At 45.7% G+C, this 15,425-nt stretch overlaps 1 protein-coding gene across 2 annotated transcripts in view; it reads left to right on the plus strand.

The window, feature by feature from the left end:
* The first annotated feature begins 6,923 nt into the window (after positions 1-6,923).
* GABRG3 (gamma-aminobutyric acid type A receptor subunit gamma3) overlaps positions 6,924-15,425 on the plus strand; it is a 517,692-nt gene continuing 509,190 nt past the window's right edge. The window contains exons 1-2 of one of the 2 annotated variants that reach the window (XM_074965596.1): positions 6,924-7,392; positions 11,708-11,856. In XM_074965596.1, the coding sequence (XP_074821697.1) occupies positions 7,340-7,392; positions 11,708-11,856 (202 nt within the window). In that variant the 5' untranslated portion in view covers positions 6,924-7,339. The remainder of the gene's footprint in view (positions 7,393-11,707; positions 11,857-15,425) is intronic. The other variant, XM_074965586.1, reaches the window with a different exon arrangement.

Consider the following 15,425-nt stretch of genomic DNA (forward strand, 5'->3'; position numbering starts at 1 on the left):
AAAAGAGCAACTACAAGGATTAAGCACTAAGAATAGCTTTCTTGAGGACCAGCTTAAAGGTTACAAGCAAAACAAAAGCACCTGGGGTTAGCACAGAGGAATCCACAAGCCATAACAAAATAAAAGGAATAAATCTAATCACATCATTCTCGACATTTCCTGACTACTTACATATCTGGGGTTTTAAATGAGTAGTTTCTAGGTATGATACTGATGGTTTTTTCATAACTGGCCCAAGCTCTTACAGCATAGCTGCTGTCCTCTTCACCTCTCCCCAGGAGAACAACCACAGACAGACAAAAGGGGAGTCTTTTTTCAATTTAAAAAAGTTCTAGCCTTCCCATTGGCTCTTTTGGCCAGGTGTCCACTCACTTCCTTTTACCTATGCATCACAGTGAGACTTTTAAAATCTTTGCAGGTAGAGCAATTAGAGAACAGCTACTAAGAGGAATTTTATAGCTACTGGCTGTCTGGGTGTCCATAAAAGGAAGCTACCCCCCCTTCATTTATCACAAGAACATATAAATACTATGTCATTAAATAAAACAATAGTATGTCCTTTCGTTGGGGTGTTGTTTTTAATAATGGTCACTTCACTTTAAGATAGAAAATCTGGAATAGGTACAGAGAAGGCAAATGGTGTAGTTAAATGCACAAGGAAGAGGAAATCAGTATGGAAGAACAAAAGTGAGCATGAACTAGACTGAGATAGTTAATGTTATAAATGGTAGAGTAAAATGCTCATTTCCTTCTTTTGGTCCTGATCCAAAGTCCACTGACAGCAACAGAGAGACTCCCTTAAACTTTGGTTGGTGTTGGTGTGACGGGTTCCCCCCAGGGGTGCCACCTGGAACTGGGGTACCACTGAGCCCCCCTAGCCCACTAGCCTGGGCTCCCTTTTACACTGTACTGCTGTGACAAGCGCAAAGCCCTCTCTAGCCTACCCTTTCACCAGCATACATATTGGTAGGGACACATCCAGCTGCAGTTACATTCAGGCACTTTGACCAGCCGCTGCATAGGAAGGCGGCAGCTAGGGCAACAACCGGATGATGTCACTCTCCACCTTATACAGCTTTTGCATACGGCCAGGGGCGGCGAGTTGTATGGGCCTGTGGTGCCTGTGCTCCACCAATATGAGAGCACAGGGTCCGGCTGCTCCACCAAAGTTGGGGCTGGGTCTCTCCCCCGGCCCCACCTGCCGCCCCTGCACGCCTCCCCTGGCGTGTCCCCCCCAGCCCCGCCTGCCACCCCTGGGCAATTTGAAAGGGCCTGGGGCCCCCGCTGCCACCACCGGTAGCGCAATGGGGCTAAGGCAGCTTCCTGCCTGCCCTCTTCACTTCTGAAAGCGGCCATCACATTCCTGCAGCCCCATGTGTGTGTGTGTGTCTCTACACGCTGCCCCCACACCGAGCACCGAGCAGTGGGAGCTGCAGGGGCAGTGCCTGCAGGCAGCAGTGTGCGGAGACCCCTCTGGCCCCCCGCCTAGGAGCTGCTGCCAGAGGGGGGTGCAGGTCGCTTTCAGGAGCTGTCCGAGGAAATCGCAGCACCCCAACCCCCTGCCCCACCCCAGACCCCACACCCCCATACTCCCTCCCAGAGCCTGCCCCCTGCACTCCCTCCTACACCCCAACCTCCTGCCCCAGCCCAGAGCTCGCACCCAAACTCCTTCCCAGAGTGCAACCCCTCACCCCTCTGGCACCCAAACTTCCTCCCAGAGCCTTAGGCAGGTGTGTGTGTGTGTGTGTGTTTGGGGGTGGGGGACTTGGAACTGTTCTGGGCACCACCTTAAATTATACAAACCTGCCACCCCTGCATATGGTGGGAACCCTTTGTTTCAGAGCTTGGTCCGCAGACCGGGTCTGTGAAAAAACACTGACGTCCCAAGATGGAGTCTAGAGAAATGTGGTCACATCATGTCTTTGTAGAATCATAGTAGCCATTACACAGAGGCTGTCTGTAGCATTCTCAGCAAGGTTCCCCAGGTGGGAGATAAGCTTCTCCTAAGGCCTATTGTTTTCCTAAAGGGCCCGTTTCCCAACCACTGTCTAGAAAAAAAGCATCTTGTCGAGTGGGTGTTCCTCTGGTGTAACTACATTGGAAATGCAGAGACAGTCAATATTCATACGTTCAGATACAAAAATGATACATGCCTACAAATAGGATAATCATATTCAGCAAATCACTACCTTTTCAATGTTATTTCACTTGACGTATCTTGCATAAAATGCATCATAATTATGCCATAATCACATCATACTAATATCACTGAGAAGAATATGGGGTTCAGGATCACAGCTGGATCAGGTCTATTTTTTCTCTATTACAGAAAGAAGGGGACTCTTGCTTACAATAAATTTAGAACCAAGGATGGGTAATACAGCATTATGAAGTTATAACTGAGTTCTGGAATTCATTACCACGGGAGGCCATTGAGTTAAACACCACAAGAGGAGTTTTGTAAGGGCTGGCTGATTTGATGATAATTTATAACACTTGTAGCACTATATGCTCGCCTAACAACAGCAATCAGTTATCTTGCTTCAGGGTGCAAGGCAATCATTTGGGAATACCAGGAAGGGATTTTTCTTCAATATAGACCCCCACTGTACATGCGGACAGGTGTGCTAGAAGGGTGTCTGCTTCCTTTGATAGCATCCATTGAGGCTGCTGCAATGGAACAGTAAATGATCCACGTGTGTGTGTATTTCAATGCAACAGAAGAAATGTGCTAGGATTCGCAGCACTGTTATTATTTGTATTACAGTAACAATGCCCAGAGGCTGCAGTCAGGACCTGGGTTCCATTGTGCTGTATGGTGAAGGCCTTGTCTGCACTAGAAGGGCTTTGCGGGTATATACCAGTAAAACACTCCTAGAGTAGACATACTATACTTGCATTAAAGTGTGTTTGCCCATATAGCTTATTCTAGTTCAGGGAACAAAACAAGTTACACAGGCAAAAGTGCCTTTATGCTTTTACAGTAGGGCTTTGGCTGGCATAGCTATGTTGATAAAAATCACACCCATAACCACCATAGCTATGTCCAGAAAACTTTTAAGGGTACTTTTGGCTGAAGACAGGGTCTCTGCATCAAAGAGTTTAGAATCTCATTTGGGACAACATGAGAAGTGGATGGAAGACACAATGGGATGGGAATGGGGAGGGTGGACAAGGCTAGCTGGCTTGTACTGTGTAAAGGGTAAGGGGGGAGTAAGGGACTGATTCAACACTGCTTAACTCGTTTTAGGTGACAGTACATGGACTGGTTTTGAGGGAGTTATGGGAGTGAAGCAAGTCAGTGGTGAATCAGGCCCTGCATTAGTTACAGGAACAAGCTTCACCCAGAAACAGACACTGGAGCCTTTTCTATAGGTGATATATTACACCAGAGGTGCTGTTGTATAAGATTAAAGTTGCTGCCTCTGCTATACTGGACAGAAAACAGAGGAGCTGGTTTCACCATTGTTTGGCGGTGATGCCCAGCTATTTAAATCCCTTTGGGATATTAGAGAGACAAGGTGCCTGAGGTAATATCTTTTATTGGACCAACTGCTGCTGGTGAAAGAGAGAAGCTTCCCAGCTACAAGGAGCTCTTCTCCAGGTCTGGGAAAGGGTCACAGTGAAATACAAAGCGGAACAAATAGAAGATGTGCGAACGACTTCCACTAAAGGAAGGGGCCACTCAAGGTGAAGTGGGCCATTGACATACTTGTGCACTATGGACCAAGCAACCACCTTTTGTCTGATTACAGGTTTTTCTAGAGGGGACCCCGTGAGGACTAGACGATCCGTACCTCAGCTTTAAGAGCTAGGCCTCTTTCAGTCTGTGGCGGATGGCAGGGCGGGATTCCTTACCAAAACTCCCCATCATTTTAAAAACTATCTCCACCCACTTTTTCCCTGGTGGGCACTTGCCTCCTGCTATTAAACCGCAGCCTTCCAGACAGCTGCTGGAGGATCCGGCGTTACCCTGGGATCGCTTGCAAATCGCCTCTAACCAGTGCTTCACGTGGCTTGCCCCTAGCCGAAGCTACCGGTGAGCTCAGCTGGAAAAGGAAAACAAAGCCCCTCTCCAGAGGTATTTCTCAGAGCAGCCGCAAGAGGCTCCTGCAGCCACGAAGAATCCTGCAAGTAGCAGCTCTTCCTTGTCACCAGCAGAAGGAGAAGCCTCGGGATGGTACACTCCTGCCTGTGAACCCGAGCGAGCCATTCGGCTCTCGGACACATTTCCCTCGCACCCGGGGCAGAGTGAAATCAATCGGGGTTTCAGCACTAGCTGCTCCCAAAGACAAACTCTTCAGCCCGCGCTGGAAGTGGGACCCTGGAGCTCCGTGCGACTTGCAAGCAGCGATCGTCTCCTATTGTTCCGGGCATTTTTGCAGCTGTACAGTTAGCCGTCCGCCCGCTGGCAGACTGGGCCAAACCTACAGGAAGGCAGCCCAGGAAACGCCGCGCCCGCTAGCCGCCTGCGGCTCCCCGGGAGCTGTCCACGCCTCGGGTGCTGAATCGGGGGGTAGGCGCTGGGACTCGACAACAGCGAGCAGAGACTGCTCATGCGCATACCAAAAAAAAACAAAACAAAAAAAAACCCCCAACAACAACAACACTTGCGAAACGCCCCGACACAAGTGGAAATCCCCGGAGAGACAGCCCCATATGATATAACATCCGCCTGTCCTATTCCAGCTGGGACACCAGCTTAGCAAGGGCTCGCGCCAGCTTTTCCCGATTTCACCGCCGTGAATAATTGCACACAATGTTGTGTCCAGCTCCGGTGCAGGTTTTTCTGAGCAGTGTGTCCGCTTTAGCAGGCGTCCTCGGACAATCTGCTTCCATGCAATTTCCTTGTGTCCTTAACGCTGGCGAAAGTGTGGCTGGTATTTGTAAAACCGTTGTTTATTATAACGCTTGCCTCTCTTCCCAAATCGCCAGGAACGTTAAGGTGGGAGTTTAAGATGAACTTTAACTTTAGATAATATACTTCCCAATAGGGAAGACAAATGCAATGTATATTATATACTACATTGTTGAAGGAAAAGCCAACTTTCACTGAGACCTAAGATAGCAATAGTTCCGTTTATGAACAATGAGTTATGCAAAGGTACTAAATACATTCCTTCAGTAACATGCCTTTATAAATCTACCTTAGTCTGTTTTAAACACCTGAAATGTGGTCATTTATCCTAAAAAAATGTTGATAATTGCAGATAACCTTTCAAATGAACATATCAAAGCATCGCAAAAGAGGGCTCTTAATATAAATTAACATTTCAAAGCCCTACACTATGACATAAGCAGTATGGGGAATTTTAGAGCACTGAAAATGAAAATAAAGCTTCCCTTTGAACTTCTGATCCCTCTTGTTTCAAAGAACAGGAGGTTCCATAGTTAGCCTGGATTCCCCTGCTGGCGATATGAGGGAGATACAGATTTGATAACAGGTGATTAATAATAATTTGCATTCAATGTAATTAGATAAAGTCAACACATAAGAACTAATGTATAATAGGACAAATGAAACTATAGGTTCCAGAAATGTGCACCATTGAAAGTTAAGTGCCCAGATCACGGTGAATTTCCTTTAAGCTGTATCATTCCAATAATAAATAACTTCGGGAACAAAATCCTTCTAGTTATCTCTGCAGCTATTTTTAGACTTCACATTACAAGTTATTCTGAGCACAAGATTACAATTTAATATATAACTCTTTTTTTTATTTGATTTCATTTTTTTTTTCATTTCATTTTCATTTATGATCACTTAGAAGCCCTCGAGGGGGAAAGGAAGAAATTATGCCTGATTTACTTTCACAACAAAATGAATATATAATGTATTTTATCAGGATTTCTTGTTTCTATATTTGTGTAATGTAAATCAAATCTTTTGACTGCTTTTGTTCTGTTTTCAAGGCAAGGTGGGTATTATTCGTCTGATACCTGAGAGGTGCACAGACCTGAAGTAGTAAACAAAAAATCATGTCCACGATATTTTTTAATCGCAGTGTGTTCAGGTCCAAGTTTCAGGTTCAGGTTCACATGCTGTTCAGGTCCAAGCTATTATGTGTGTTGGCTTGAAAACACTTTGGGTCAAACTTGCTTCTGAACACTTAGTCCCTATGGTGGAGAATACATTATTTAGACGTACCCATGGCAAACATATCAGAGACTTGGGGTGTTTACTGTACGTCTGTTGTAACATGCACCACCACCACCTACATCAATGATCTCAGTTCACAGTTCTAAATAGTAACCCAGCCCACCCGGGGCCACAGTTACCAAGTGCGGGTTGGGCTGGGGGCGGGTACGCGTGTCTGCACTACTAAGCAAAGCAAAGGGTTCCCGTGTTGGCCCGTACCCCGGAATTGTCTCCCAGAGGAGGGCAGATTCCGGCTGCACCGCGCACACACACACACACACACACGAGCGCACACACCCGCTCCACGTCAAGTTGTGCCTGGGGGGGATCTGAACCTCCCCGCCCCACGCTGGTTTCCAGCCTTATAATTATTGCAACTGTCAGAGACCTCCCCGCGTGTGCCAGGAAACCCACAGCAACGGCTCGCCAGGCTGGGCTTGGGTCCTTCCTCGACCGTTGTCTAAACTCGCCTCCGGGGACGCGGCCAGCCCAGCACCAGCAGCCGCGCCGGGGCTCTGGGGCAGAGCCCAAGCCTGCGGCTGGCGGTCATTTAACTGCCCCAGAGAGGGAGTTCCCTCTCCCTTCTCCCCCCTGCCTATCGGTGCGGGAGCCGCGGGTGGGGGAAGGGCTCCCCGGCAGACTCTGCTGCTTTCGGGCCACGCCGGGGGTACCTGTGGGTCCGGGCCAGGGACCCAGGGGCTGCGTCCGGGCTGGAGCGCGCCTGGCTGCGGGGCAGGGCCCGGGCTGAGGGGGGGTCTCCACTGGGGCGCTACTGCCCCCCCGCCCCCCGCCTGCTGTCCTGGTGGTGCCTGGTCTCGCTCGCTGCTCCCCACCGAAGGTGCCTGGCTAATACACCTCTGACAAGCAGGAGGGGCCGCTACCTTATTCCAGCCCAGTGACTGCCAGCGAGGGGAAGTGCTGGAGCTCCCCAGCACCTGCCCGCCCGTGGAGCTGACTTTGCACTGGGAGCTGGGAGAGTCTCCTTGGGTGTGTGGCTTTGGGTTTTTGGAGCAGTGCAAAGGGGATATTCACCCCCCCCCCCACACACACACACACACTCCCTCCGCCGGGCTAGAGCTGGGAATACAACAGGAGAGCGAGAGAATCCGAGCGGTATCCCATCCCATCGCCTCATTATTTTGCGTGTGAACGTCCGGCAACATTTATTCCGTCCTGCTGCACCTGGTACCTGCTCGGATCATGTCAGCTAAGCTTCTGGTGCTTTTCTTCCTCCTGGCAGTGTTTCAAGCCTGGTAAGTCTGCGCTGTGCAGCCCCTTCCCGTGTTTCCTCCCAGATGCTTCCATGTAATGTTTGTTGCTGATGCCGAAATATCATACACACAGTTGGGAAAATACTCAGTCCGAGAGACACAGGAGGCTATTCCCCCCCCCTTTCTTTTGCCCCCGTTTTCCTCTGCACTATTTCTATTCTGCCTGCTCTGTAGTGTAGCTAAACTAGCTAGTTGCTATCAGCCCCCACCATCCCTCCATTCACTGTCATTTGCCGTCACCTCGGACAGGTTTTTGTACTCAGGATTGTAATATAAGGCTCGAGAAACGGAGATCCTTAGGCTTCTGCCGGGGAGTTGGATAAAATCTCTCCGCTTCATCTGGGTCTGAGAAAAGTTTCCCCATTACTTCGCTTGTTCTGGAATTAGCCGAGCCCCGAGGGTTGCCAACTGGATTCTCTCTGCAGCTGTACCCACTTAATAGACATGGCGCGGTTCTTTTATGTACTATGCAGCGTGTGGCTTGGTCAAGAGTATCATTCAATCGGGGGTTTAGTCTTCAAAGTACCTGCCTCAAGGATTCAAGAAAGCCAAGGAAAGCAGGAGAGGGAAGGAAGGGATGCTCTGGCTGGAGGCAGGTGAGGTCTGCCTAGGAAAAGGTAACTCAGACAAGCCGACGACCAAGTCACCAAAAGGCTAGTGCAAGCTTCACTAGTGCTGTCCCTGCAACGGATGCACACAGGTCCTCTGAATTTCTTGCGATGGTGATTTTTTCGGCAAGATCAAAGCGGTTTTTATTGCCTAAATTTCTCCTCTGAGGTTATCCACGGGGAGGTTTTCTGTTGATAATAGTATGAAGGGGTTATGATAATACCTTAATAATCACACAACCATCCACTGTGGAAACGCCACTATGGAAATGTCATCCTGGCCCTCCGGAGATTGTGCACTTTGTAAGTCTGCCCCCCCCCCCTTAGTCTGCTGGGAGCTGATCTCCAGCAGACCCTTCCTCGCAGGAACACCCCTTGTTCACCTGAGTTCCGTTCAAATGAACTGGAGAACTGCAGGAGTAAGAGTTACTCAGGTGAGCAAGTGTTGCAGAATTGGGCTCTCCAAGGAAAGTTCAGGGCACTTAGCCACTCCCAGGATCAAGCCCTTAGTGACAGAAACTCCCTCTTGGTAGATTATTATTAATCTATAATATTTAGTGCAACACTTGAAAACGTAGGTGATTGGCCAGTTCTTACAACAGAGACCAAAGGTTGAGACCTAAAAGGAGAAAAACGGACATGAAGAACTCTTCAGAAAACTCTGATGAGGAGAGCTGGGGTAAATACCCTGTCATTGACACGGCAGGGCTGGTGTGCAATCTGCATCGCGCATACTCTCAGTTTAAACTCCAACGTCCAGCCCAGCATTTCTCGCTGGCGAACTTTCTGGCAGACCCTTATGTCTCCCATGGACCGGCTGCTGGGAATGCTGCCAGCATCCCCCCTGAACACAGCACACTGAAGTGAAAAGGCGCAGACACACTGAGAGTTAACTTGCTCGCTTTCTCTCCCACGCACGCACACACTCAATCTCGTTCATAGTCATTTTCAACCTGAAATGCTGAATTCCTGATTACGTGGACATTCAGGCTTTTTCTCTGTAAACCAAACCCTGGGGAGAGAGTGCTTCTCAAACCCCTTCTCAGCTCACCTCACTCATTCCCCGCAGACACAATTTTTCCTCCAACCTCCCCCACCCCAGCCCATGGTTACCTCATTGTTTATTACTGTCAGCTCTTCAGAGCAGATGGCAAGATCTAGAAACTGAGGCTCCAGGCAACTTTTACCCGTTAAAGAAAACGCCTTCCTATAGCATTTCAAGCTTCCTTCGCTGTTGTGGTTTTTTTGGGGAGTGCACCACGGTGTGGTTTGGTTTGCTCCTCTCACAGTAAAATAAAAAAAAAAAAGCGAGTGTTACATAATAAGAAAAGGAGTACTTGTGGCACCTTAGAGACTAACCAATTTATTTGAGCATAAGCTTTCGTGAGCTACAGCTCACTTCATGGGATGCATACTGTGGAAAGTGTAGAAGATCTTTTTCTATACACACAAAGCATGAAAAAATATCTCCTCCCACCCCACTCTCCTGCTGGTAATAGCTTATCTAAAGTGATCACTCTCCTTACAATGTGTATGATAATCAAGGTGGGCCATTTCCAGCACAAATCCAGGGTATAACAAGAACATCTGAGGAGGGGGGTAGGAAAAAACAAGGGGAAATAGGCTTGAATAGAGACTGGGAGTGGCTAAGTCATTATGCAAGGTAACCTGAGTTAATTGTATCCAATTTGCAAATGAATTCCAATTCAACAGTTTCTCGCTGGAGTCTGGATTTGAAGTTATTTTGTTGTAATATAGCAACTTTCATGTCTGTAATCGTGTGACCAGAGAGATTGAAGTGTTCACCGACTGGTTTATGAATGTAATAATTCTTGACATCTGATTTGTGTCCATTTATTCTTTTACGTAGAGACTGTTCAGTTTGACCAATGTACATGGCAGAGGGGCATTGCTGGCACATGATGGCATATATCACATTGGTGGATGTGCAGGTGAACGAGCCTCTGATAGTGTGGCTGATGTTATTAGGCCCTGTGATGGTGTCCCCTGAATAGATATGCTTGATAGAGATCTTGTAGATCAATGCATTTGCTCCAACCCCTCAGACAGAGACAAACACCTACAAGATCTCTATCAAGCATTCTTACAACTACAATACCCACCTGCGGAAGTGAAGAAACAGATTGATAGAGCCAGAAGAGTTCCCAGAAGTCACCTACTACAGGACAGGCCCAACAAAGAAAATAACAGAACGCCACTAGCCGTCACCTTCAGCCCCCAACTAAAACCCCTCCAACGCATTACTAAGGATCTACAACCTATCCTGAAGGATGACCCAACACTCTCACAAATCTTGGGAGACAGGCCAGTCCTTGCCTACAGACAGCCCCCCAACCTGAAGCAAATACTCACCAGCAACCACATACCACACAACAGAACCACTAACCCAGGAACCTATCCTTGCAACAAAGCCCGTTGCCAACTGTGCCCACATATCTATTCAAGGGACACCATCACAGGGCCTAATAACAACATCCCAGAGACTGGGAGTGGCTAAGTCATTACGCAAGGTAACCTATTTCCCCTTGTTTTTTCTAACCCCCCCCCCCCAGATGTTCTTGTTAAACCCTGGGTTTGTGCTGGAAATGGCCCACCTTGATTATCATACACATTGTAAGGAGAGTGATCACTTTAGATAAGCTATTACCATCAGGAGAGTGGGGTGGGAGGAGGTATTTTTTCATGCTTTGTGTGTATATAAAAAGATCTTCTACACTTTCCACAGTATGCATCTGATGAAGTGAGCTGTAGCTCAGGAAAGCTTATGCTCAAATAAATTGGTTAGTCTCTAAGGTGCCACAAGTACTCCTTTTCTTTCTGTATATAATGGAAACCACTTCAAGCCAGGGGGTGCAGCTGCACCTCCCGCACTCTTAGTTCCAGCACCACTGGCACTAGCTAAAGTTTCTGGACAATTATTAGTTGTCAACTTATTTTAATGCTTTAGTCACATAACAAAGATAATCTACCTCTTGTAGAAAGAGGAATCTTAGCTCCTGAAATGCCCAAAGTACAGAACTATAAAAACAGAATGGCTTGGACTCTGAGATTCAAAGAGACTTATGCAACATATTTATGTACTTGTGATAATTCATATTACATTCAAGAAGTATGTTCTTAATTCTAACCCTTGTAATGCATTAAGTTCTGAAATTCAAAAAAACATTGATAGCGTAATAATTTATTAATAGAATGAAATGATCAGGAAGTATTAAAAGAGCTGAATTTTTAATATTCTTATTAGCCTGCTGTGCAAGAGATGAATCAGCTGTGTGGAAGGAGTCAGTATAATACTACAGGATGTTTACCCACCTTAGAATTCTGTTACCAGTTACCTAGTCACCAGTGAGTTACCAGTTACCTATCAGTTATTCTGCTGATTTTTCAAAAAAAAAAGTGATCTAGCCTGCTCCCTGCATTAATCCACAGATTGAAGTTCCTGTGAGAAATCAGTGGTGTGAGATGGATTATATAATTATTTTCAGTTCGTGCCCCTTACACAGTCTCTTTCACTTCTGGCAATAAATGCCTCCTTTAACAAAATACTTCTAAAACTAGATAGCTGAAACAGAATAAAGAACCCAAACTTCTTGAGTGCCTGTTGAGATTTAGTTAATGTAATTTCAGATTTTATTTATGTAACATAACATTTTATTTTTGTATTGCAGTTCCAGAAAGGTTGAAGAGGATGAATATGAAGATGTAACAGGCAACCAGAAATGGGTATTAGCTCCAAAAACTCAAGACACAGATGCGACTCTCATATTAAACAAGTTGCTGAGGGAATATGACAAAAAGCTACGGCCAGACATTGGAAGTGAGTCCTCTGTTTCTTTCTGTAGAAAAGATACACCAATATCTAGATTGAAATATTTTGTGTTTCTATTAATGATGGGCTTGATTTGCAAAGATAAGATCTGGATCCAAACTTTGACGAAGTTCAGGAATGTTTAGGTCCAGGCTTTTGGTTCAGGCTCAGTTCTAATGTAGGTATTCAACCCTAGCATTTTATAGCAATTTACAAATACTAATTCTCACAGCACCCTTAGGAGGAATCTTAACATGATTAGAGTTGTTTTACAGAGAGGAAGTTTGGTGGACAGAAATATTAAATGGCTTGTCCAGGATTATATGACTGGTCATTGGCAGAGTCAGGAATATATTTATTTCCATTTGAGTACACAAGACAAAAAAGCTCTCTGTGTATCCTGACAAATGATTAAAACAGCAGTCCGCAAAACCAACAAAAACAGCAACAGAAGCCCAGCGGACTCATATCCAGCCCCCTTCCAACAGTGCTGTATAACTACATCGGTTCCCTTGCCAAGGGGCCTCCTGCAGCTCAGAAGGAGGGGGCTGGATTTGCCTCCGAGAAGATGAAAGGGCAACTTGTGGGGGGTTTCCTAAATCTTCCAATCAGAAACCAGGGGAAATGTCTCCCGGGTGATCAGATGGAACGTGGGAGTCTAGTGGCAATATGGATATGTGATGGGAATTGGATTAGATAAGAATCAACAGATATCTTTCTATAATCAATTCTTTTGACTTATTTGCCTGTATACAGCAAGACTTTTTTCTTCCATAACTATATATATATAGTTCTAGCTCCCATTTTACCATCCCTTATGGTTATGCACACTTTGAGAGAGAGAGATAAAGAGTCAATTTATCTTTTTAATTTCCCTCCCCTCATGTATAGGTAGAGGAACAAAAAACTGTGAGGGAATTAACCTAAAAGGCCCAACTGTGAATGCTCTACTATTGATAGATTTTTACAGAGAAATTAGGGAGATAATCCCTACCCCTGAGTAGGAACAGAAATGCAGTGACAGCAAGTGTATTTAATGTACCCTCTAGAAGTTCTCTGTTTTGGTCAGTTTAGAGATGAGTAGGAGCTCCCTGTGCTCAGTCCTTATTGTAATAACAAGTGCCAACCAGCTAGGCACTAGTACAATTCTAATAAAATCTATCCCATGCTGCTAGAACATCTCTCCATAGGGTTCTTTAATTAGTAATTACAGCGATATTTCCATCATGTTGGGAAAGAGCATAACTGATAGAAGTTTGTGCTTTTACTGTACAGCAACAGTTAATCTTTCCATCTCCCTAATTTGCTAGACTGGTTTCAGCAAATCTTTAATGCCCGATGGAATCATGTTCTTCCGAGCTGCAGCAGGAACAAGTTTCCCAGCCATCAGTAACATCAAGAAATGTTGGGACTGATAGTTCAGTTTGCTCTCTACAACCTGTCCTCAGATCACTAACTTTGGAGATAAATCATCTCTCCGACACAGACCCGAATGAACAGGATAAATGATGTATGCTTCTGGGGGGTGAGATAATAATTCAGAATCGGGGAGTGAGCCTCCATAGGATTAGTAGTGGTCATATATTTTCTGCAACATTGAAAAGGTCATTTATTGCCTAAATAATTCCCATTATCTGTCCCCCTAAACAGTCACAAATCTTGTTTTCGATAAAGTAGTTGCGTTACACAGCATGGCATAAAGCATTTACAGTTCTGGATTCTGTCAATTGAGTTTATGTATTGGGTTCTCATAATTTCAGTCCTGCAACGAAGTACTCCCCGACCATTAATTAACTTACCCTCCCACCAGCCCTGTGATGAAGGGAAGTAATATTGCTATTTTACAGATGAGGCACTTGCCCAAGGTCAAACAAGAAGCCTGAGGGAGGATCAGATATTGAACCCAAGCCTCTGCATCCCAGGCCAGTACTGCAATATCACCCCTTCCTCTCCCACAGAGCACAGTCATGGGTGGCTTTACTAAGCCAGAGCATACAAAGCTCCTAATGTCAAAGCGTGTCAACTAAGGAAAAGAGCTAAGCTAAATTTTCTCTTAAGAGCTTCCAAAGATAAACATTTTGCTTGAGATAGATACATGTAGTATATTAATCCTCCTACCTTAACTGTGGTATCTGTCTCATAAAGGCATCAGGGGGTAAAATGCATTAGACATCATGGGGCATAAAAGAGAAAGCACACAGTTTGGAATATTAAGAAAAAATTGGAGTTACATAAGATACTGAATATACCACTGGGTCGAATACAATGTTCAGTATCCAAGCGGAAGTTAAACTGATGATAGACACAGAGTTAAATCTGTACTGGGGTACAACAGACTACTCATCAGGAGCTTTTCATTTGTTCAACATTTCCTATGTTTAATGGAGCAGTGGCTACTCACCATTCTATGCAACTTTGCTCTCTACTTGGTTATTCCAGTTCTTTACACCGAGGCCAAGATTTTTGATAATAGAGCCCTAAAATTAGGCTCTTTAATAGGTGGCCTGATTGTCAAAAGTGCTAAGCACCCAGTAGCTCCCAGGGAAGTTAGTGGGAGCTGCTGTTTGTCTGGCACTTTTGAAATTCAGACCATGTCTTTAGGGACCTATTTAGGTGGACTTTGGCACCTAAACTTGGGCACCCATATTTGAAATTCTCATTCCAAAAGCAGAGGGAGAAGAGGATTGTGAGTGGAAGAAGGGTTATGTGTGTGTGATTGGCACAGCATAAAGCTCATGCAGTGAAATGATCTATGGTCTTATACTCTGCCCATGGGCTCTGAGTTCCCACATGACATATTTCAAGTGTTTTAATACTCAAACAGTCACATTGTATCCCAGCCAGGAATAACGCCCTTATTAAGTGACCTGCAGGGGATCTAAATGCACAGGAGGCTAGCACTGCTGGAAAATATGGCAAAGTCACTATCTTTCCAAACCCACCCTCAGAGCTGAGAGACAGGACAACATGTCTGCAGGCACTGGATCTAGGTGAGTGGAAGTGTCTGACCCAGGCATTAGGCAGAGGTGCTACAGGGCATCACCTCTCTGATGCTTTTACAGGAGGTATCTAAATCAAAGGTACCTCTTGGGACTTTATAATAAAAGCAATACTGTACTAGTGGTACATCTGACCCTAGTCTCCTATTGCTGCACACTTGGGAGAGGTTTTCCCTCCCCTAAGCATCACAGCTTCCAAAGGTTTGGGTTTTAACTGTTGTATTTGGCAGTTTTCCCATTATGTCAGAGCAATAATTATTTTCTGAATAGAAAAAAAGAACACATCCTAAATTAACAGTTTATAGCAGAGGACGGATAAAAATGTCTAGCATCTGGGCCACACACTTACTCCTAGCCACAGTCATGGGACTAACAATACCTGCTCTGGGGCAAGTTATTGGTGCAAACAGTACCAAGCTTAAGGAGCAGGATGCCTTGGCTCTTACCTGGAAAGTGCCTCCACCATGCTCTGAAGCCTCTCCCACAGCCGGATGCTCAAGGGCCTGCTCCAAATCCCACTGAAATCAAAGGAAAACCTCCCATTTACTGCAGTGGGCTTTGCATCAAGCCCTAATGGCT

Source organism: Natator depressus, chromosome 1 (assembly GCF_965152275.1).
Source record: "Natator depressus isolate rNatDep1 chromosome 1, rNatDep2.hap1, whole genome shotgun sequence".
Taxonomy (NCBI): domain Eukaryota; kingdom Metazoa; phylum Chordata; order Testudines; family Cheloniidae; genus Natator; species Natator depressus.